General features: G+C 38.8%; 1 protein-coding gene across 3 annotated transcripts in view; it reads left to right on the top strand.

Annotated features, from left to right (window-relative positions):
* LOC112260173 (neurexin-1a) overlaps positions 1-26,219 on the top strand; it is a 495,882-nt gene that overhangs the window by 72,413 nt on the left and 397,250 nt on the right. For all 3 annotated transcript variants that reach the window (XM_042327452.1, XM_042327447.1, XM_042327443.1), the window contains exon 5: positions 24,372-24,494. In XM_042327452.1, coding sequence (XP_042183386.1) covers positions 24,372-24,494 — 123 coding nt within the window. The remainder of the gene's footprint in view (positions 1-24,371; positions 24,495-26,219) is intronic.

The raw sequence follows: 26,219 nt of genomic DNA, 5'->3' as shown, positions 1-26,219 counted from the left end.
TTAATGGCGCTCTGTGGGATGTTCAAAGTTTCAGATATTTTGATGCAACCCAACTCTGAGCTATACTTCTCCACAACTTTGTCCCTGGCCTGTTTGGACCTTGGTCTTCATAGTGCCATAGTTGGCTTGGTGGTGCCACTTGCTTAGTGGTGTTGCAGATTCTGTAGCCGTTCAGAACATTATCTACTGAGATCATGTGACAGATCATGTGACCCTTAGATTGCACACAGGTTGACTTTGTTTAACAAATTATGTGACTTCCGAAGGTAATTGGTTGCATATTTAGTGGTTTCATTGCAAAGGGGGCGAAAACATATGCACGCACCACTTTCCCATTTACATTTATTTTTTATTTTTTGAAGTTACAGTTACCATCCTCTATTTAAGTACAGTTACTATCCTCAAATGAATTACATTTACCATCCTCTATTAGTTAGAGTTACTATCCTCTATTAGTTACGGTTACCATCCTCTATTAGTTACGGTTACCATCCTCTATTAGTTAGAGTTACCATCCTCTATTAGTTACGGTTACCATCCTCTATTAGTTAGAGTTACTATCCTCTATTAGTTACGGTTACCATCCTCTATTAGTTACGGTTACCATCCTCTATTAGTTAGAGTTACCATCCTCTATTAGTTACGGTTACCATCCTCTATTAGTTAGAGTTACCATCCTCTATTAGTTATGGTTACCATCCTCTATTAGTTATGGTTACCATCCTCTATTAGTTATGGTTACCATCCTCTATTAGTTATGGTTACCATCCTCTATTAGTTACAGTTACCATCCTCTATTAGTTATAGTTACCATCCTCTATTAGTTATGGTTACCATCCTCTATTAGTTATGGTTACCATCCTCTATTAGTTAAGGTTACCATTCTCTATTAGTTACAGTTACCATCCTCTATTAGTTACAGTTACCATCCTCTATTAGTTATGGTTACCATCCTCTATTAGTTATGGTTACCATCCTCTATTATTTACGGTTACCATCCTCTATTAGTTATGGTTACCATCCTCTATTAGTTATGGTTACCATCCTCTTAGTTATGGTTACCATCCTCTATTAGTTACGGTTACCATCCTCTATTAGTTATGGTTACCATCCTCTTAGTTATGGTTACCATCCTCTATTAGTTATGGTTACCATCCTCTTAGTTATGGTTACCATCCTCTATTAGTTAAGGTTACCATCCTCTATTAGTTTTGGTTACCATCCTCTATTAGTTACAGTTACCATCCTCTATTAGTTATGGTTACCATCCTCATAGTTATGGTTACCATCCTCTTAGTTATGGTTACCATCCTCTATTAGTTATGGTTACCATCCTCTTAGTTATGGTTACCATACGCTATTAGTTGCAGTTACCATCCTCTATTAGTTACCATTACCATCCTCTATTAGTTACGGTTACCATCCTCTATTAGTTATGGTTACCATCCTCTATTAGTTACAGTTACCATCCTCTATTAGTTACAGTTACCATCCTCTATTAGTTATGGTTACCATCCTCTATTAGTTACGGTTACCATCCTCTATTAGTTACGGTAACCATCCTCTATTAGTTACAGTTACCATCCTCTATTAGTCATAGTTACCATCCTCTATTAGTTATGGTTACCATCCTCTTAGTTATGGTTACCATCCTCTATTAGTTACAGTTACCATCCTCTATTAGTTACAGTTACCATCCTCTATTAGTTACAGTTACCATCCTCTATGAGTTATGGTTACCATCCTCTATTCATGTTACAGTTACCATCATCTATTAGTTACAGTTACCATCCTCTATTAGTTACAGTTACCATCCTCTATTAGTCATGGTTACCATCCTCTATTAGTTATGGTTACCATCCTCTTAGTTATGGTTACCATCCTCTATTAGTTATGGTTGCCATCCTCTTAGTTATGGTTACCATACACTATTAGTTATGGTTACCATCCTCTTAGTTATGGTTACCGTACGCTATTAGTTACAGTTACCATCCTCTATTAGTTATGGTTACCATCCTCTATTAGTTACGGTTACCATCCTCTATTAGTTATGGTTACCATCCTCTTAGTTATGGTTACCATCCTCTATTAGTTACAGTTACCATCCTCTATTGGTTACAGTTACCATCCTCTATTAGGTATGGTTACCATCCTCTTAGTTATGGTTACCATCCTCTATTAGTTAAGGTTACCATCCTCTATTAGTTTTGGTTACCATCCTCTATTAGTTACAGTTACCATCCTCTATTAGTTATGGTTACCATCCTCATAGTTATGGTTACCATCCTCTTAGTTATGGTTACCATCCTCTATTAGTTATGGTTACCATCCTCTTAGTTATGGTTACCATACGCTATTAGTTACAGTTACCATCCTCTATTAGTTACCATTACCATCCTCTATTAGTTACGGTTACCATCCTCTATTAGTTACGGTTACCATCCTCTATTAGTTACGGTTACCATCCTCTATTAGTTAGAGTTACCATCCTCTATTAGTTACGGTTACCATCCTCTATTAGTTAGAGTTACTATCCTCTATTAGTTACGGTTACCATCCTCTATTAGTTACGGTTACCATCCTCTATTAGTTAGAGTTACCATCCTCTATTAGTTACGGTTACCATCCTCTATTAGTTAGAGTTACCATCCTCTATTAGTTATGGTTACCATCCTCTATTAGTTATGGTTACCATCCTCTATTAGTTATGGTTACCATCCTCTATTAGTTATGGTTACCATCCTCTATTAGTTACAGTTACCATCCTCTATTAGTTATAGTTACCATCCTCTATTAGTTATGGTTACCATCCTCTATTAGTTATGGTTACCATCCTCTATTAGTTAAGGTTACCATTCTCTATTAGTTACAGTTACCATCCTCTATTAGTTACAGTTACCATCCTCTATTAGTTATGGTTACCATCCTCTATTAGTTATGGTTACCATCCTCTATTAGTTACGGTTACCATCCTCTATTAGTTATGGTTACCATCCTCTATTAGTTATGGTTACCATCCTCTTAGTTATGGTTACCATCCTCTATTAGTTACGGTTACCATCCTCTATTAGTTATGGTTACCATCCTCTTAGTTATGGTTACCATCCTCTATTAGTTATGGTTACCATCCTCTTAGTTATGGTTACCATCCTCTATTAGTTAAGGTTACCATCCTCTATTAGTTTTGGTTACCATCCTCTATTAGTTACAGTTACCATCCTCTATTAGTTATGGTTACCATCCTCATAGTTATGGTTACCATCCTCTTAGTTATGGTTACCATCCTCTATTAGTTATGGTTACCATCCTCTTAGTTATGGTTACCATACGCTATTAGTTGCAGTTACCATCCTCTATTAGTTACCATTACCATCCTCTATTAGTTACGGTTACCATCCTCTATTAGTTATGGTTACCATCCTCTATTAGTTACAGTTACCATCCTCTATTAGTTACAGTTACCATCCTCTATTAGTTATGGTTACCATCCTCTATTAGTTACGGTTACCATCCTCTATTAGTTACGGTAACCATCCTCTATTAGTTACAGTTACCATCCTCTATTAGTCATAGTTACCATCCTCTATTAGTTATGGTTACCATCCTCTTAGTTATGGTTACCATCCTCTATTAGTTACAGTTACCATCCTCTATTAGTTACAGTTACCATCCTCTATTAGTTACAGTTACCATCCTCTATGAGTTATGGTTACCATCCTCTATTCATGTTACAGTTACCATCCTCTATTAGTTACAGTTACCATCCTCTATTAGTTACAGTTACCATCCTCTATTAGTCATGGTTACCATCCTCTATTAGTTATGGTTACCATCCTCTTAGTTATGGTTACCATCCTCTATTAGTTATGGTTGCCATCCTCTTAGTTATGGTTACCATACACTATTAGTTATGGTTACCATCCTCTTAGTTATGGTTACCGTACGCTATTAGTTACAGTTACCATCCTCTATTAGTTATGGTTACCATCCTCTATTAGTTACGGTTACCATCCTCTATTAGTTATGGTTACCATCCTCTTAGTTATGGTTACCATCCTCTATTAGTTACAGTTACCATCCTCTATTGGTTACAGTTACCATCCTCTATTAGGTATGGTTACCATCCTCTTAGTTATGGTTACCATCCTCTATTAGTTAAGGTTACCATCCTCTATTAGTTTTGGTTACCATCCTCTATTAGTTACAGTTACCATCCTCTATTAGTTATGGTTACCATCCTCATAGTTATGGTTACCATCCTCTTAGTTATGGTTACCATCCTCTATTAGTTATGGTTACCATCCTCTTAGTTATGGTTACCATACGCTATTAGTTACAGTTACCATTCTCTATTAGTTACCATTACCATCCTCTATTAGTTACGGTTACCATCCTCTATTAGTTATGGTTACCATCCTCTATTAGTTACAGTTACCATCCTCTATTAGTTACAGTTACCATCCTCTATTAGTTATGGTTACCATCCTCTATAAGTTACGGTTACCATCCTCTATTAGTCATAGTTACCATCCTCTATTAGTTATGGTTACCATCCTCTTAGTTATGGTTACCATCCTCTATTAGTTACAGTTACCATCCTCTATTAGTTACAGTTACCATCCTCTATTAGTTACAGTTACCATCCTCTATTAGTTATGGTTACCATCCTCTATTCATGTTACAGTTACCATCCTCTATTATTTACAGTTACCATCCTCTATTAGTTACAGTTACCATCCTCTATTAGTCATGGTTACCATCCTCTATTAGTTATGGTTACCATCCTCTATTAGTTATGGTTACCATTCTCTATTAGTTACAGTTACCATCTTCTATTAGTTACAGTTACCATCCTCTATTAGTTATGGTTACCATCCTCTTAGTTATGGTTACCATCCTCTTAGTTATGGTTACCATCCTCTATTAGTTATGGTTACCATCCTCTATTAGTTATGGTTACTATCCTCTATTAGTTTTGGTTACCATACGCTATTAGTTACAGTTACCATCCTCTATTAGTTATGGTTACCATCCTCTTAGTTATGGTTACCATCCTCTATTAGTTACAGTTACCATCCTCTATTAGTTACAGTTACCATCCTCTATTAGTTACAGTTACCATCCTCTATTAGTTATGGTTACCATCCTCTATTCATGTTACAGTTACCATCCTCTATTAGTTACAGTTACCATCCTCTATTAGTTACAGTTACCATCCTCTATTAGTCATGGTTACCATCCTCTATTAGTTATGGTTACCATCCTCTTAGTTATGGTTACCATCCTCTATTAGTTATGGTTGCCATCCTCTTAGTTATGGTTACCATACACTATTAGTTATGGTTACCATCCTCTTAGTTATGGTTACCGTACGCTATTAGTTACAGTTACCATCCTCTATTAGTTTTGGTTACCATCCTCTTAGTTATGGTTACCATCCTCTATTAGTTACAGTTACCATCCTCTATTAGTTATGGTTACCATCCTCTATTCATGTTACAGTCACCATCCTCTATTATTTACAGTTACCATCCTCTATTAGTCATGGTTACCATCCTCTATTAGTTATGGTTACCATACTCTATTAGTTACAGTTACCATCCTCTATTAGTTACAGTTACCATCCTCTATTAGTTACAGTTACCATCCTCTATTAGTTACAGTTACCATCCTCTATGAGTTATGGTTACCATCCTCTATTCATGTTACAGTTACCATCCTCTATTAGTTACAGTTACCATCCTCTATTAGTTACAGTTACCATCCTCTATTAGTCATGGTTACCATCCTCTATTAGTTATGGTTACCATCCTCTTAGTTATGGTTACCATCCTCTATTAGTTATGGTTGCCATACACTATTAGTTATGGTTACCATCCTCTTAGTTATGGTTACCGTACGCTATTAGTTACAGTTACCATCCTCTATTAGTTACAGTTACCATCCTCTATTAGTCATGGTTACCATCCTCTATTAGTTATGGTTACCATCCTCTATTAGTTATGGTTACCATTCTCTATTAGTTACAGTTACCATCTTCTATTAGTTACAGTTACCATCCTCTATTAGTTATGGTTACCATCCTCTTAGTTATGGTTACCATCCTCTTAGTTATGGTTACCATCCTCTATTAGTTATGGTTACCATCCTCTATTAGTTATGGTTACCATCCTCTATTATTAGTTTTGGTTACCATCGCTATTAGTTACAGTTACCATCCTCTATTAGTTATGGTTACCATCCTCTTAGTTATGGTTACCATCCTCTATTAGTTACAGTTACCATCCTCTATTAGTTACAGTTACCATCCTCTATTAGTTACAGTTACCATCCTCTATTAGTTATGGTTACCATCCTCTATTCATGTTACAGTTACCATCCTCTATTAGTTACAGTTACCATCCTCTATTAGTTACAGTTACCATCCTCTATTAGTTACAGTTACACCATCCTCTATTAGTTACAGTTACCATCCTCTATTAGTCATGGTTACCATCCTCTATTAGTTATGGTTACCATCCTCTTAGTTATGGTTACCATCCTCTATTAGTTATGGTTGCCATCCTCTTAGTTATGGTTACCATTATGGTTACCACTATTAGTTATGGTTACCATCCTCTTAGTTATGGTTACCGTACGCTATTAGTTACAGTTACCATCCTCTATTAGTTATGGTTACCATCCTCTATTAGTTACGGTTACCATCCTCTATGAGTTATGGTTACCATCCTCTTAGTTATGGTTACCATCCTCTATTAGTTACAGTTACCATCCTCTATTGGTTACAGTTACCATCCTCTATTAGGTATGGTTACCATCCTCTTAGTTATGGTTACCATCCTCTATTAGTTAAGGTTACCATCCTCTATTAGTTTTGGTTACCATCCTCTATTAGTTACAGTTACCATCCTCTATTAGTTATGGTTACCATCCTCATAGTTATGGTTACCATCCTCTTAGTTATGGTTACCATCCTCTATTAGTTATGGTTACCATCCTCTTAGTTATGGTTACCATACGCTATTAGTTACAGTTACCATCCTCTATTAGTTACCATTACCATCCTCTATTAGTTACGGTTACCATCCTCTATTAGTTATGATTACCATCCTCTATTAGTTACAGTTACCATCCTCTATTAGTTATGGTTACCATCCTCTATTAGTTACGGTTACCATCCTCTATTAGTTACGGTTACCATCCTCTATTAGTTACAGTTACCATCCTCTATTAGTCATAGTTACCATCCTCTATTAGTTATGGTTACCATCCTCTTAGTTATGGTTACCATCCTCTATTAGTTACAGTTACCATCCTCTATTAGTTACAGTTACCATCCTCTATTAGTTACAGTTACCATCCTCTATTAGTTATGGTTACCATCCTCTATTCATGTTACAGTTACCATCCTCTATTATTTACAGTTACCATCCTCTATTAGTTACAGTTACTATCCTCTATTAGTCATGGTTACCATCCTCTATTAGTTACAGTTACCATCCTCTATTAGTTACAGTTACCATCCTCTATTAGTTATGGTTACCATCCTCTATTAGTTACGGTTACCATCCTCTATTAGTTACGGTTACCATCCTCTATTAGTTACAGTTACCATCCTCTATTAGTCATAGTTACCATCCTCTATTAGTTATGGTTACCATCCTCTATTAGTTTTGGTTACCATACGCTATTAGTTACAGTTACCATCCTCTATTAGTTATGGTTACCATCCTCTTAGTTATGGTTACCATCCTCTATTAGTTACAGTTACCATCCTCTATTAGTTACAGTTACCATCCTCTATTAGTTACAGTTACCATCCTCTATTAGTTATGGTTACCATCCTCTATTCATGTTACAGTTACCATCCTCTATTAGTTACAGTTACCATCCTCTATTAGTTACAGTTACCATCCTCTATTAGTCATGGTTACCATCCTCTATTAGTTATGGTTACCATCCTCTTAGTTATGGTTACCATCCTCTATTAGTTATGGTTGCCATCCTCTTAGTTATGGTTACCATACACTATTAGTTATGGTTACCATCCTCTTAGTTATGGTTACCGTACGCTATTAGTTACAGTTACCATCCTCTATTAGTTATGGTTACCATCCTCTATTAGTTACGGTTACCATCCTCTATTAGTTATGGTTACCATCCTCTTAGTTATGGTTACCATCCTCTATTAGTTACAGTTACCATCCTCTATTGGTTACAGTTACCATCCTCTATTAGGTATGGTTACCATCCTCTTAGTTATGGTTACCATCCTCTATTAGTTAAGGTTACCATCCTCTATTAGTTTTGGTTACCATCCTCTATTAGTTACAGTTACCATCCTCTATTAGTTATGGTTACCATCCTCATAGTTATGGTTACCATCCTCTTAGTTATGGTTACCATCCTCTATTAGTTATGGTTACCATCCTCTTAGTTATGGTTACCATACGCTATTAGTTACAGTTACCATCCTCTATTAGTTACCATTACCATCCTCTATTAGTTACGGTTACCATCCTCTATTAGTTATGGTTACCATCCTCTATTAGTTACAGTTACCATCCTCTATTAGTTACAGTTACCATCCTCTATTAGTTATGGTTACCATCCTCTATTAGTTACGGTTACCATCCTCTATTAGTTACGGTTACCATCCTCTATTAGTTACAGTTACCATCCTCTATTAGTCATAGTTACCATCCTCTATTAGTTATGGTTACCATCCTCTTAGTTATGGTTACCATCCTCTATTAGTTACATTTACCATCCTCTATTAGTTACAGTTACCATCCTCTATTAGTTACAGTTACCATCCTCTATTAGTTATGGTTACCATCCTCTATTCATGGTACAGTTACCATCCTCTATTATTTACAGTTACCATCCTCTATTAGTTACAGTTACCATCCTCTATTAGTCATGGTTACCATCCTCTATTAGTTATGGTTACCATCCTCTATTAGTTATGGTTACCATTCTCTATTAGTTACAGTTACCATCTTCTATTAGTTACAGTTACCATCCTCTATTAGTTATGGTTACCATCCTCTTAGTTATGGTTACCATCCTCTTAGTTATGGTTACCATCCTCTATTAGTTATGGTTACCATCCTCTATTAGTTATGGTTACCATCCTCTATTAGTTTTGGTTACCATACGCTATTAGTTACAGTTACCATCCTCTATTAGTTATGGTTACCATCCTCTTAGTTATGGTTACCATCCTCTATTAGTTACAGTTACCATCCTCTATTAGTTACAGTTACCATCCTCTATTAGTTACAGTTACCATCCTCTATTAGTTATGGTTACCATCCTCTATTCATGTTACAGTTACCATCCTCTATTAGTTACAGTTACCATCCTCTATTAGTTACAGTTACCATCCTCTATTAGTCATGGTTACCATCCTCTATTAGTTATGGTTACCATCCTCTTAGTTATGGTTACCTTCCTCTATTAGTTATGGTTGCCATCCTCTTAGTTATGGTTACCATACGCTATTAGTTACAGTTACCATCCTCTATTAGTTATGGTTACCATCCTCTATTAGTTACAGTTACCATCCTCTATTAGTTATGGTTACCATCCTCTATTAGTTACAGTTACCATCCTCTATTAGTTATGGTTACCATCCTCATAGTTATGGTTACCATCCTCTTAGTTATGGTTACCATCCTCTATTAGTTATGGTTACCATCCTCTTAGTTATGGTTACCATACGCTATTAGTTACAGTTACCATCCTCTATTAGTTACCATTACCATCCTCTATTAGTTACGGTTACCATCCTCTATTAGTTATGATTACCATCCTCTATTAGTTACAGTTACCATCCTCTATTAGTTATGGTTACCATCCTCTATTAGTTACGGTTACCATCCTCTATTAGTTACGGTTACCATCCTCTATTAGTTACAGTTACCATCCTCTATTAGTCATAGTTACCATCCTCTATTAGTTATGGTTACCATCCTCTTAGTTATGGTTACCATCCTCTATTAGTTACAGTTACCATCCTCTATTAGTTACAGTTACCATCCTCTATTAGTTACAGTTACCATCCTCTATTAGTTATGGTTACCATCCTCTATTCATGTTACAGTTACCATCCTCTATTATTTACAGTTACCATCCTCTATTAGTTACAGTTACCATCCTCTATTAGTCATGGTTACCATCCTCTATTAGTTACAGTTACCATCCTCTATTAGTTACAGTTACCATCCTCTATTAGTTATGGTTACCATCCTCTATTAGTTACGGTTACCATCCTCTATTAGTTACGGTTACCATCCTATATTAGTTACAGTTACCATCCTCTATTAGTCATAGTTACCATCCTCTATTAGTTATGGTTACCATCCTCTATTAGTTTTGGTTACCATACGCTATTAGTTACAGTTACCATCCTCTATTAGTTATGGTTACCATCCTCTTAGTTATGGTTACCATCCTCTATTAGTTACAGTTACCATCCTCTATTAGTTACAGTTACCATCCTCTATTAGTTACAGTTACCATCCTCTATTAGTTACAGTTACCATCCTCTATTCATGTTACAGTTACCATCCTCTATTAGTTACAGTTACCATCCTCTATTAGTTACAGTTACCATCCTCTATTAGTCATGGTTACCATCCTCTATTAGTTATGGTTACCATCCTCTTAGTTATGGTTACCATCCTCTATTAGTTATGGTTGCCATCCTCTTAGTTATGGTTACCATACACTATTAGTTATGGTTACCATCCTCTTAGTTATGGTTACCGTACGCTATTAGTTACAGTTACCATCCTCTATTAGTTATGGTTACCATCCTCTATTAGTTACGGTTACCATCCTCTATTAGTTATGGTTACCATCCTCTTAGTTATGGTTACCATCCTCTATTAGTTACAGTTACCATCCTCTATTGGTTACAGTTACCATCCTCTATTAGGTATGGTTACCATCCTCTTAGTTATGGTTACCATCCTCTATTAGTTAAGGTTACCATCCTCTATTAGTTTTGGTTACCATCCTCTATTAGTTACAGTTACCATCCTCTATTAGTTATGGTTACCATCCTCATAGTTATGGTTACCATCCTCTTAGTTATGGTTACCATCCTCTATTAGTTATGGTTACCATCCTCTTAGTTATGGTTACCATACGCTATTAGTTACAGTTACCATCCTCTATTAGTTACCATTACCATCCTCTCTTAGTTATGGTTACCATCCTCTATTAGTTACAGTTACCATCCTCTATTAGTTACAGTTACCATCCTCTATTAGTTACAGTTACCATCCTCTATTAGTTATGGTTACCATCCTCTATTAGTTACGGTTACCATCCTCTATTAGTTACGGTTACCATCCTCTATTAGTTACAGTTACCATCCTCTATTAGTCATAGTTACCATCCTCTATTAGTTATGGTTACCATCCTCTTAGTTATGGTTACCATCCTCTATTAGTTACAGTTACCATCCTCTATTAGTTACAGTTACCATCCTCTATTAGTTACAGTTACCATCCTCTATTAGTTATGGTTACCATCCTCTATTCATGGTACAGTTACCATCCTCTATTATTTACAGTTACCATCCTCTATTAGTTACAGTTACCATCCTCTATTAGTCATGGTTACCATCCTCTATTAGTTATGGTTACCATCCTCTATTAGTTATGGTTACCATTCTCTATTAGTTACAGTTACCATCTTCTATTAGTTACAGTTACCATCCTCTCTTAGTTATGGTTACCATCCTCTTAGTTATGGTTACCATCCTCTTAGTTATGGTTACCATCCTCTATTAGTTATGGTTACCATCCTCTATTAGTTATGGTTACCATCCTCTATTAGTTTTGGTTACCATACGCTATTAGTTACAGTTACCATCCTCTATTAGTTATGGCTACCATCCTCTTAGTTATGGTTACCATCCTCTATTAGTTACAGTTACCATCCTCTATTAGTTACAGTTACCATCCTCTATTAGTTACAGTTACCATCCTCTATTAGTTATGGTTACCATCCTCTATTCATGTTACAGTTACCATCCTCTATTAGTTACAGTTACCATCCTCTATTAGTTACAGTTACCATCCTCTATTAGTCATGGTTACCATCCTCTATTAGTTATGGTTACCATCCTCTTAGTTATGGTTACCTTCCTCTATTAGTTATGGTTGCCATCCTCTTAGTTATGGTTACCATACGCTATTAGTTATGGTTACCATCCTCTTAGTTATGGTTACCGTACGCTATTAGTTACAGTTACCATCCTCTATTAGTTATGGTTACCATCCTCTATTAGTTACGGTTACCATCCTCTATTAGTTATGGTTACCATCCTCTTAGTTATGGTTACCATCCTCTATTAGTTACAGTTACCATCCTCTATTGGTTACAGTTACCATCCTCTATTAGGTATGGTTACCATCCTCTATTAGTTATGGTTACCATCCTCTATTAGTTACAGTTACCATCCTCTATTAGTTATGGTTACCATCCTCTTAGTTATGGTTACCATCCTCTATTAGTTAAGGTTACCATCCTCTATTAGTTTTGGTTACCATCCTCTATTAGTTACAGTTACCATCCTCTATTAGTTATGGTTACCATCCTCATAGTTATGGTTACCATCCTCTTAGTTATGGTTACCATCCTCTATTAGTTATGGTTACCATCCTCTTAGTTATGGTTACCATCCTCTATTAGTTACAGTTACCATCCTCTATTGGTTACAGTTACCATCCTCTATTAGGTATGGTTACCATCCTCTATTAGTTATGGTTACCATCCTCTATTAGTTACAGTTACCATCCTCTATTAGTTATGGTTACCATCCTCTTAGTTATGGTTACCATCCTCTATTAGTTAAGGTTACCATCCTCTATTAGTTTTGGTTACCATCCTCTATTAGTTACAGTTACCATCCTCTATTAGTTATGGTTACCATCCTCATAGTTATGGTTACCATCCTCTTAGTTATGGTTACCATCCTCTATTAGTTATGGTTACCATCCTCTTAGTTATGGTTACCATACGCTATTAGTTACAGTTACCATCCTCTATTAGTTACCATTACCATCCTCTATTAGTTATGGTTACCATCCTCTATTAGTTACAGTTACCATCCTCTATTAGTTACAGTTACCATCCTCTATTAGTTATGGTTACCATCCTCTATTAGTTACGGTTACCATCCTCTATTAGTTACGGTTACCATCCTCTATTAGTTACAGTTACCATCCTCTATTAGTCATAGTTACCATCCTCTATTAGTTATGGTTACCATCCTCTTAGTTATGGTTACCATCCTCTATTAGTTACAGTTACCATCCTCTATTAGTTACAGTTACCATCCTCTATTAGTTACAGTTACCATCCTCTATTAGTTATGGTTACCATCCTCTATTCATGTTACAGTTACCATCCTCTATTATTTACAGTTACCATCCTCTATTAGTTACAGTTACCATCCTCTATTAGTCATGGTTACCATCCTCTATTAGTTATGGTTACCATCCTCTATTAGTTATGGTTACCATTCTCTATTAGTTACAGTTACCATCCTCTATTAGTTACAGTTACCATCCTCTATTAGTTATGGTTACCATCCTCTTAGTTATGGTTACCATCCTCTTAGTTATGGTTACCATCCTCTTAGTTATGGTTACCATCCTCTATTAGTTATGTTTACCATCCTCTTAGTTATAGTTACCATACGCTATTAGTTACAGTTACCATCCTCTATTAGTTATGGTTACCATCCTCTATTAGTTACGGTTACCATCCTCTATTAGTTATGGTTACCATCCTCTATTAGTTATGGTTACCATCCTCTATTAGTTTTGGTTACCATACGCTATTAGTTACAGTTACCATCCTCTATTAGTTATGGTTACCATCCTCATAGTTATGGTTACCATCCTCTTAGTTATGGTTACCATCCTCTATTAGTTATGGTTACCATCCTCTTAGTTATGGTTACCATACGCTATTAGTTACAGTTACCATCCTCTACTTCCGGCGCCGACAGAGATGGCCGCCTCGCTTCGCGTTCCTAGGAAACTATGCAGTTTTTTGTTTTTTTACGTGTTATTTCTTACACTAGTACCCCAGGTCATCTTAGGTTTCATTACATACAGCCGAGAAGAACTACTGAATATAAGATCAGCGTCAACTCACCATCAGTACGACCAAGAATATGTTTTTCGCGATGCGGATCCTGTGTTCTGCCTTACAACCAGTGTAACGGAGTGGATTACATGCAGCGACCCAAAAAAAACGACTCAGAAAAAGAGGGAAACGAAGGAGGAAACGAAGCGGTCTTCTGGTCAGACTCCGGAGACGGGCACACCGTGCACCACTCCCTAGCATTCTTCTCGCCAATGTCCAGTCTCTTGACAACAAGGTTGATGAAATCCGAGCAAGGGTAGCATTCCAGAGGGACATCAGAGACTGCAACGTTCTCTGCTTCACGGAAACATGGCTAACCGGAGAGACGCTATCCGAAGCGGTGCAGCCAGCGGGTTTCTCCACGCATCGCGCCGACAGAAACGAACATCTTTCTGGTAAGAAGAGGGGCGGGGGCGTATGCCTTATGACTAACGTGACATGGTGTGATGACAGAAACATACAGGAACTCAAATCCTTCTGTTCACCTGATTTAGAATTCCTCACAATCAAATGTAGACCGCATTATCTACCAAGAGAATTCTCTTTGATTATAATCACAGCCGTATATATCCCCCCCCAAGCAGACACATCGATGGCTCTGAACGAACTTTATTTAACTCTCTGCAAACTGGAAACGATTTATCCGGAGGCTGCATTCATTGTAGCTGGGGATTTTAACAAGGCTAATCTGAAAACAAGACTCCCTAAATTTTATCAGCATATCGATTGCGCAACCAGGGGTGGAAAGACCCTGGATCATTGTTACTCTAACTTCCGCGACGCATATAAGGCCCTGCCCCGCCCCCCTTTCGGAAAAGCTGACCACGACTCCATTTTGTTGATCCCTGCCTTCAGACAGAAACTAAAACAAGAGGCTCCCACGCTGAGGTCTGTCCAACGCTGGTCCGACCAAGCTGACTCCACACTCCAAGACTGATTCCATCACGTGGACTGGGAGATGTTTCATATTGCGTCAGACAACAACATTGACGAATACGCTGATTCGGTGTGCGAGTTCATTAGAACGTGCGTTGAAGATGTCGTTCCCATAGCAACGATTAAAACATTCCCAAACCAGAAACCTTGGATTGATGGCAGCATTCGTGTGAAACTGAAGGCACGAACCACTGCTTTTAATCAGGGCAAGGTGTCTGGTAACATGACTGAATACAAACAGTGCAGCTATTCCCTCCGCAAGGCTATCAAACAAGCTAAGCGCCAGTACAGAAACAAAGTAGAATCTCAATTCAACGGCTCAGACACAAGAGGCATGTGGCAGGGTCTACAGTCAATCACGGACTACAGGAAGAAACCCAGCCCAGTCACGGACCAGGATGTCTTGCTCCCAGGCAGACTAAATAACTTTTTGCCCGCTCTGAGGACAATACAGTGCCACTGACACGGCCTGCAACGAAAACATGCGGTCTCTCCTTCACTGCAGCCGAAGTGAGTAAGACATTTAAACGTGTTAACCCTCGCAAGGCTGCAGGCCCAGACGGCATCCCCAGCCGCGCCCTCAGAGCATGCGCAGACCAGCTGGCCGGTGTGTTTACGGACATATTCAATCAATCCCTATACCAGTCTGCTGTTCCCACATGCTTCAAAAGGGCCACCATTGTTCCTGTTCCCAAGAAAGCTAAGGTAACTGAGCTAAACGACTACCGCCCCGTAGCACTCACATCCGTCATCATGAAGTGCTTTGAGAGACTAGTCAAGGACCATATCACCTCCACCCTACCTGACACCCTAGACCCACTCCAATTTGCTTACCGCCCAGTTATGGTTACCATCCTCTATTAGTTACGGTTACCATCCTCTATTAGTTATGGTTACCATCCTCTATTAGTTACAGTTACCATCCTCTATTAGTTACAGTTACCATCCTCTATTAGTTATGGTTACCATCCTCTATTAGTTACGGTTATCATCCTCTATTAGTTACGGTTATCATCCTCTATTAGTTACAGTTACCATCCTCTATTAGTCATGGTTACCATCCTCTATTAGTTATGGTTACCATCCTCTTAGTTATGGTTACCATCCTCTATTAGTTATGGTTACCATTCTCTATTAGTTACAGTTACCATCCTCTATTAGTTACAGTTACCATCCTCTATTAGTTACGGTTACCATCCTCTTAGTTATGGTTACCATCCTCTTAGTTATGGTTACCATCCTCTATTAGTTATGGTTACCATCCTCTATTAGTTATGGTTACCATCCTCTATTAGTTATGGTTACCATCCTCTATTAGTTACAGTTACCATCCTCTATTAGTTATCGTTACCATCCTCTTAGTTATGGTTACCATCCTCTTAGTTATGGTTACCATCCTCTTAGTTATGGTTACCATCCTCTATTAGTTATGGTTACCATCCTCTATTAGTTATGGTTACCATCCTCTATTAGTTATGGTTACCATCCTCTATTAGTTACAGTTACCATCCTCTATTAGTTATCGTTACCATCCTCTTAGTTATGGTTACCATCCTCTTAGTTATGGTTACCATCCTCTTAGTTATGGTTACCATCCTCTATTAGTTATGGTTACCATCCTCTATTAGTTATGGTTACCATCCTCTATTAGTTATGGTTACCATCCTCTATTAGTTATGGTTACCATCCTCTATTAGTTATGGTTACCATCCTCTATTAGTTATGGTTACCATCCTCTATTAGTTACAGTTAGCATCCTCTATTAGTTACAGTTACCATCCTCTATTAGTTATGGTTACCATCCTCTATTAGTTACAGTTAGCATCCTCTATTAGTTATGGTTACCATCCTCTATTAGTTACAGTTAGCATCCTCTATTAGTTACAGTTACCATCCTCTAGTAGTTACAGTTACCAGCCTCTATTAGTTACAGTTACCATCCTCTATTAGTTACGGTTACCATCCTCTATTAGTTATGGTTACCATCCTCTATTAGTTATGGTTACCATCCTCTATTCATGTTACAGTTACCATCCTCTATTTGTTATGGTTCATTTGGTTCATATGGTTCATATTTGTTTTGGTCCATATTGTTTTTAATAACAAAAACACTGAACACTATGAAATACAAAAACAATAAACGAATACGTGAAATGACAAAACCGAAACAGTACCGTGTGGTGAAAAACACAGACACCGAAACCAACACCCACAAAGTACCCACAGAATATGGCTGCCCAAAAATGGTTCCCAATCAGAGACATTGATAGACAGCTGCCTCTAATTGAGAACCAATCTAGGCAACCATAGACATACAATATACCTAGAAAGGGTACAGCCCCATAAACATACAAAACCCCTAGACAAGACAAAAAACACATACATCACCCATGTCACACCCTGACCTAACCAAAATAACAAGGAAAACAAAGAACACTAAGGTCAGGGTGTGACACAAGCGTTATCCCTTAGGTCTAGCACAGTAAATGCTTCAATTGTTTAAGCATATATCGCAGAACAGCCACTGACAGACTTGACAACAGATTCTCAAAACAGACATATGTTTTCCCTCTAAAAATAAACTTCAATACAAACATTTGTAAATATGGACAGTTATTCATTTGAAAGTCCCCAATAAAAACATAACCATTCTATCAGATTTTTAGCACTCTGACAAGGTTGACATTAGAATTTCTTTGTTGTTGACTGAGTTGACAATATGCATAGTTTTTCTTCATTTTCTCTGCTAATTATTTGTTCAAACCACTTAATATGGTATTGCGTTATTCAGTGTTGTCAGTGTTGCATCTCTGGACAGCTTTATGGAGGAAAATCATGTTCAGAACGGACTCAAAGAACACTGTCAATGAGGGGTCCTAGGCTCCCTTCCCGTGGGCGGCCTCAGCTCTGCCTTAAGAAATTGCTGCCACTTCAAATTTAACACTGAACAGGCACTGACAGAAGACAAGCTAAAATACACACACACACACACACACATACACACACATACACACACACACACACACACACACACACACACACACACACACACACACACACACACACACACACACTGTCAGGTGGATTGTTGTTTTTTGTTTGGCCTGTTTTTAGTGTAATTTGGTTGTTGTATTATTGATTTATTACAACCTGGCATCATTAGGATAATATAATCACTTCAAACTACCAGTAACTTGACACAAGTTGACATATACTGTTTGCTAAGTGGTGTGTGTGTATGCTGATGTGATGATGTTTCCCATTGACTTTCTGTTAGCACCATCTCAAGGCAATGGGATTGTGTGGGGAGGAGATGCAGCCTGGTTTCTTTCCATTAATAGTTGATCTATCTGACCTCCATGTCTCTCTCTTAATTTCCTTTACACTGCCTATTCACTTTGTACAGTGTAACACAACACACTCTCACACACACACACACTCTCTCTCTCTCTCACACATGCTCTGTCTGTCTGTCTGTCTGTCTGTCTGTCTGTCTGTCTGTCTGTCTGTCTGTCTGTCTGTCTGTCTGTCTGTCTGTCTGTCTGTCTGTCTGTCTGTCTGTCTGTCTGTCTGTCTGTCTGTCTGTCTGTCTGTCTGTCTGTCTGTCTGTCTGTCTGTCTGTCTGTCTGTCTGTCTGTCTGTCTGTCTGTCTGTCTGTCTGTCTGTCTGTCTGTGTCTCTCTCTCTATCTCTCTCACACACTCTGTCTGTCCTTCTATCTCACACACACACATGAGCATGCACACACACAGCCCCACACAATTATTGTACAAAGCAATTACAGAAAGACCCCAGATTATGCAAATGTATTTAACAGGATTGCAGAGTATGAATGTAGTCTGTGAACTGGGGTGATATTGGATTGGCATGTGCTCTATAGCCAAGAACAGTTGCATGCAAACAAACAACACAGATGCCTGACATTGGATGTAAATGTCACAGCTTCTAAAGGTTTGTCAATGCTAATGTGTGCCAAAGTTCTCTTGACAACATTCAACCACATACCCTTTTTGCTGCACATGGTCTTCAGTGACAATAAACCACTCTTAGAATGGCCTGCTTGGGTCTAATCCAGCTGTAGTGTAGTGACCTGTGACCCTCTCTCTCTGTCTCTCCAAATTACATTGTGGTAGTGGGATACCTGTTACCCATCCAGCCATTATATACCTGGAGCCTAAACCCTAATTCCTTCATCCCTCCTCTCTATTCCTGGTTTCTTCATCCCTCCTCCCTATTCCTGGTTCCTTCATCCCTCCTCTCTATTCCTGGTTTCTTCAACCCTCCTCTCTATTCTTAGTTCCTTCATCTCTCCTCTCTATTCCTAGTTCCTTCATCCTTCCTCTGTATTCTTAGTTCCTTCATCCCTCCTCTCTATTCCTGGTTCCTTCATCCCTCCTCTCTATTCCTAGTTCCTTCATCCCTCCTCTCTATTCCTAGTTCCTTCATCCCTCCTCTCTATTCCTAGTTCCTTCACCCCTCCTTTCTATTCCTGGTTTCTTCATCCCTCCTCTCTATACAAATGATTTCATCATGGTAACACCTTAATCTGGGTTCCAGCAGTGTATTTTATCTGTGCATGTGCTAGCATCAGCCAAGAGCCTCCCTCTTTATCGAGAGTGAAGTGAGTTCAGAACAACTGAAAGTATGCATCTTAGAAGTAGTTTTCACATACACACTTTATATATCCAAACTCAGAATCAAGTAGGTTTCCCAAAAATAACATGGTCTCTGTGGTAGAACATTTATTTTGATTGGTGATTTTCTACATTTATCAAAAGTCCCATCAGGTGGCCTGATTTCAGATGTGTTCATGGAAACAGGATAATTTGGGAAATTGTTCTTCGTTCAAACCATGTAAACATTTTAATCAAACTGTTATATTCATCTGACTATACACAATCTTCATATTATTGTGTGCATGTAACCATACTCAATATGAAACACCCCAAGCTGCAGATGGCTTGGTTCCACTGTCTGCACTCCCCCCTGGATCCATTTGGCGAGCAGGTTCATTCCACTCAACCAACTTACAGCTATTTACTTCCATTCCTCTTTCTCTGAAATCTTCAAAGCCTCAATGCAATGTGTATGCAAACCACAGGCAGCTGGAGCACTGGGCTACTATACTCCACCTCAGAAGCTCCATTTTTGCTTTGTAAGCACTAAACAACACACCAAGGCCAGGGCAGGATAGAAACCAGGCTCCTGGAGAATGGGGATAGGGTGAGAGAGCAAAATATTAAATAATGGGATGGAGGGATTTGGAGCACTTGAAAGGATGGCTTGATCTTTGCTTTTCATCCCTCTGTCCTTGTGGCAGAGAGACGAGGAGGAGGTGGAAGAGGAGGAGGAGGAAGAGGAGGAGGAGAAAGAAAAAAGAGAACATGGGGGGGTTCAGCAGGATACATGTTCCTTGTGTGAGTGACACACGGTATGAGTTGGAACCGCTCAAGTCTTTGGTGTAAGGTCCAGGACATGTCAGAGACTTCATACAATCACATTGCCCAATGTTGGGACCCTAACATTTCTCTGAATCTGGAGACAGTATGGCTTTAAGAGAAAACCAAATGATCAGTGTTCCAATTGGGTCAAATTCAGGCTCTGATTCCGAATGTATGCAGTCATATCTTCTGCTGGAGAGGAGAGATTCATATTGTGCCAGATGGCAGGACATAATTTGATATACACTGACTGTGGCTCCTGCACTGACTATGAACATGTTGATTGTGAGTGTGTGTCTATGTGTGTGTATGTGTATATAATCTCAAAAATATATAGTGTATATACTTTCAAACTCTCACATTAAGTAAATGAGCCACATTCACAACAGCATCATGTCCTGCCTTACCTCCAGTGTCATGTCCTGATGCTGTGTCAGAGGAGTGGAGGTGTAGTTCTCCACTGTCCTCATGTTCTAAGTTACTACGGGACTCCTCCTTAATGGTTTTTAATTCAGAAAGTGTGAATGCAATGCAGAACTGTCTCGAGTGACTCGTTTGGTACAAATTGCATATTTAAATATACAACTTCAACACCATCAGTCATTTTTCTCACAGTTAGCCATTAGGCAGTTATGACTTTAGAAAATCCCTGGGATGCCCCTCTTTATAAAATCACAGTCCTTATTTTCTCATTCTGCCAGCTTCTGTTCTCAACTTTGGCAAGACACGTCCCTCTCTGCCTCACAGTCACAGTTAGACAGCTCAAACTAGCACCTTGGATCATGTTAAATGTTTGCCTACGTTTTTATCGTTTTTTTTCTCTTAAAACCCCCTAGAGTCGGGTTCCGTGGCCCACAGAAAGACATTAGCATAATAAATTAATCCCCGTCAAAATCTGTCAGTTTAAACTAGAGATATCTGTTTTTTTGCATTGGTTGAGTCTTAGTCCAACACATCTGCCGATGTCGCACTTCTCCATCTGTGGTGAAAGGTGGCAGAGCCAGAACGGTGTTTGTCAGACCTTGAGATATCTGTGGTGAAAGGTGGCAGAGCCAGAGCGGTGTTTGTCAGACCATGAGACATCTGCGGTGAAAGGTGGCAGAGATAGAGAGGTGTTTGTCAGACCATACGACATCTGGGGTTAAAGGTGGCAGAGATAGAGTGGTGTTTGTCAGACCATAAGACATCTGGGGTGAAAGGTGGCAGAGCCAGAGCGGTGTTTGTCAGACTATGAGACATCTGCGGTGAAAGGTGGCAGAGATAGAGAGGTGTTTGTCAGACCATAAGACATCTGGGGTGAAAGGTGGCAGAGCCAGAGAGGTGTTTGTCAGACCATAAGACATCTGGGGTGAAAGGTGGCAGAGCCAGAGCGGTGTTTGTCAGACCATGAGACATCTGGGGTGAAAGGTGGCAGAGCCAGAGAGGTGTTTGTCAGACCATAAGACATCTGGGGTGAAAGGTGGCAGAGCCAGAGCGGTGTTTGTCAGACCATGAGACATCCCAAAAATCGCTCTTCTCACTAAATCGTCTGTATAGTCCGAATGGTTTGGCCTACAAACTAGTATGACCCCTCTCTGGAAAGATGAGACTGAAGTTGGTACAGCCAATCTGCCAACTTCTGTCTGTAGCTTCCAAAAGGTTTTGGCTACACGTGAGGTGAGACTCTCACGGACAGCAAGATGCCAAGAGTGTGCAAAGCTGTCATCAAGGCTAAGGGTGACTACTGTATACTGTATACTTCTGTATATCACCCCTACCTTGTCACAACACAACTGATTTGCTCAAATGCATTAAGAAGTAAAGAAATTCCACAAATTAACATTTAAGAAGGCACACTGGTTAATTGAAATGCATTCCAGGTGACTAATTCATGAAGCTGGTTGAGAGAATGTCAAGAGTGTGCAAAACTGTCATCTCGGCAAAGGGTGGCTATTTGAAGAATCTCAAATATAAAATGTATTTTGATTTGTTGAACACTTTTTTAGTTACTACATGATTCCATGTGTGTTATTTCATAGTTGTGATGTTTTCACAATTATTCTACAATGTAGAAAATATTAAAAAATTAAGAAATACCCTGTAAAGAGTAGGTGTTCCAAACTTTAGACTGGTACTGTACATGTCCCTTTTTTTGCTCTTTGACACCCACAGGCCTCACAACACTCGTCTGAAGATCCCCTGGTACTAGTTTAACAAATTAATGGAAGTTTAGTATACAGTAGCTTGCAAAAGTATTCACCCCCTTTGGCATTTTTCAAATTTTGTTGCCTATTCCCTATTAACTTTCGGAACCTGGAATTAAAATTGAATATTTTGCTGGGTTTGTATCATTTGATTTACACAACATGCATACCACTTTGAAGACGCAGCATATTTTTATTGTGAAACGAACAAGAAATAAGACCAAAAAAAATATTGAAAGTCAATACTTTGTAGAGCCACCTTTTGCAGCAATTACAACTGCAAGTCTCTTGGGGTATGTCTCTATAATCTTGGCACATCTAGCCACTGGGATTTTTGCCCATTCGTCAAGTCAAAACTGATCCAGCTCCTTCAAGTTGGATGGGTTCCTGCTGGTGTACAGCAATCATACCACAGATTCTCAATTGGATTGAGGTCTGGACTTTGACTAGGCCATTCGAAGACTTTTAAATGTTTCACCTTAAACCACGCAAGTGTTGCTTTAGCAGTATGCTTAGGGTCATTGTCTGGCTGGAAGGTGAACCTCCGTCCCAGTCTCAAATCTCTGGAAGACTTTAACCAATTTCCCTCAAGAATTTCCCTATATTTAGCGCCATCCATCATTCCTTCAATTCTGACCAGTTTGCCAGTCCCTGACGATAAAAAACAAGAAAAAAATAAGCAAATACATTTGGTGTTTGCCAAATGCATGTGGGAGACTCTCCAAACATATGGAAGAAGGAACTCTGGTCAGATTAGACTAAAATTGAGCTTTTTGGCCATCAAGGAAAACGCTATGTCTCGCGCAAACCCAACACCTCTCATCAACTTGAGAACACCATCCCCACAGTGAAACATGGTGGTGGCCCCAGAGTCTGCAATACCATTAAGCAAGGGGCACCACCAAGCAAGCGGCACTATGAAGTAATCAAATGGCTACCCGGACTACTTGCATTGTATTCCCAGCATTTTATCCGCAAAAAGTCAGTTTAATGGAAACATCTCTGGTGGGAAAATGCACATATTGTTTCATGCAGACTTTATAAAATTATTGTCGACATTTGATTGTAAACCAAGCTACAGAGACATAAAAATGGTATCCATGAGTTCATCTGACTCGGGAAGTAGATTAAGGGCCTCATTGCCAAAATCCCAAAGTATTCCTTTAACATAATTGTTTACAATTCATTTGATTGAGTTGTTTTAGTTAAGACTATTTAAGTTATGAACATAATTTTACGCCCCCAATATTATTATATACAATTAATTTGATTGAGGTGACAACAGAGTACGGTTTGAAATGCCATATAACAATAACTAAAAAAGATGGAGTTTGTTTCTCAGTATCTTACCCTCTGTAGCACCAAGCTAGGCCAGCACTGTGGTGGCGCGTTACTGCCACCTAGTGACGTTATTAATAGAACACTCATAGAAATACGAGAGCAGGATTTTCTCTCCCTCTCCCCCTCTCCCCCTCTCTCCCTACCCTTCTACACACACCCTGTCACTGCACTAACTCAGGTTTCTTTTCTCCCCGTCTCGAGGTGTGCGTGAAACCACTGTTTGGGCAAGGTGTGTGTGTTAACCACTGTCTGGGTGAGGTGTGTGTGTCTTAACCACTGTTTGGGCTATCCTACAGGCAAGGGTCCGGAGACCATTTTTGCTGGTCAGAACCTGAACGATAACGAGTGGCACACGGTGCGTGTGTTCAGGAGGGGAAAGAGTTTGAAACTCACCGTAGATGACCTTCAACCTGTAGAAGGTACAACCACACCCTCTCTAACAAACTGACTATGTTTTATATGTGTGAGAATTTTCAAGATGATCCTTTGACCCTTTATATGTAGGACACAGTTTGACTATGGACAGGTCAGAATATACAGGTCAGTATATACAGGTCGGTATAAGCAGGTCAGTATTTACAGGTCGGTATAAACAGGTCAGTATACAGGTCAGTATATACAGGTCAGTATACAGGTCAGTATATACAGGTCAGGATATAGAGGTCAGTTTAATAAGGTCAGAGTACATGGCAGTATATACATGTCACACACAAGTCAGTATATACAGGACGGTATACAGGTCAGTACATACAGGTCAGTATATACAGGTCGGTATATACAGGTCAGTATATACAGGTCAGTATATACAGGTCAGTATATACAGGTCAGCATATACAGGTCAGTATATACAGGTCAGTATATACAGGTCAGTATATACAGGTCAGTATATACAGGTCAGTACATACAGGTCAGTATATACAGGTCAGTACATACAGGTCAGTACATACAGGTCAGTATTTACAGGTCAGTATATACAGGTCGGTATAAACAAGTCGGTATAAAAAGGTCGGTACATACAGGTCGGTATAAACAGGTCGGTATAAGCAGGTCGGTATATACAGGTCGGTATAAACAGGTCGGTATATACAGGTCGGTATAAACAGGTCGGTATATACAGGTCGGTATAAACAGGTCAGTGTATACCGGTAAGTATACAGGTCAGTATATAGAGGTCAGTTTAAAAAGGTCAGAATACATGGCAGTATATACAGGTCAGTATAAACATGTCAGCATACAGGTCAGTATAAACATATCAGTATACATGTCAGTATATAGAGGTCAGTTTAAAAAGGTCAGAATACATGGCAGTACATACAGGTCAGTATATTCAGGTCAGTATATACAGGTCAGGATGTACAGGTCAGGATATAGAGGTCAGTTTAAAAAGGTCAGAATACATGGCAGTACATACAGGTCAGTATATACAGGTCAGTATATACAGGTCAGTATATACAGGTCAGTATATACAGGTCAGTATATACAGGTCAGGATGTACAGGTCAGGATATACAGGTCAGTATATACAGGTCAGTATATACAGGTCAGTATATACAGGTCAGGATATACAGGTCAGGATATACAGGTCAGTTTAAAAAGGTCAGAATACATGGCAGTACATACAGGTCAGTATATACAGGTCAGTATGTACAGGTCAGTATGTACAGGTCAGGATGTACAGGTCAGGTTATACAGGTCAGTATTTACAGGCAGGTTATACAGGTCAGTATTTACAGGTCAGTATTTACAGGTCAGGTTATACAGGTCAGTATATACAGGTCAGTATATACAGGTCAGTATTTACAGGCAGGTTATACAGGTCAGTATTTACAGGTCAGGTTATACAGGTCAGTATATACAGGTCAGTATATACAGGTCAGGTTATACAGGTCAGTATTTACAGGTCAGGTTATACAGGTCAGTATTTACAGGTCAGTATATACAGGTCAGTATAATCATGTCAGTAAACAGGTCAGTATTTACAGGTCAGTATATACAGGTCAGTATATACAGGTCAGTATATAGAGGTCAGTATATACAGGTCAGTAAATACAGGTCAGTATAATCATGTCAGTAAACAGGTCAGTATGTACAGGTCAGTATTTACAGGTCAGGTTATACAGGTCAGGTTATACAGGTCAGGTTATA

Source organism: Oncorhynchus tshawytscha, linkage group LG01 (genome assembly GCF_018296145.1).
Source record: "Oncorhynchus tshawytscha isolate Ot180627B linkage group LG01, Otsh_v2.0, whole genome shotgun sequence".
NCBI lineage: Eukaryota > Metazoa > Chordata > Actinopteri > Salmoniformes > Salmonidae > Oncorhynchus > Oncorhynchus tshawytscha.
The sequence above is the reverse complement of the archived record's forward strand: the minus strand, read 5'-3'. Positions and strand labels throughout refer to the sequence as shown.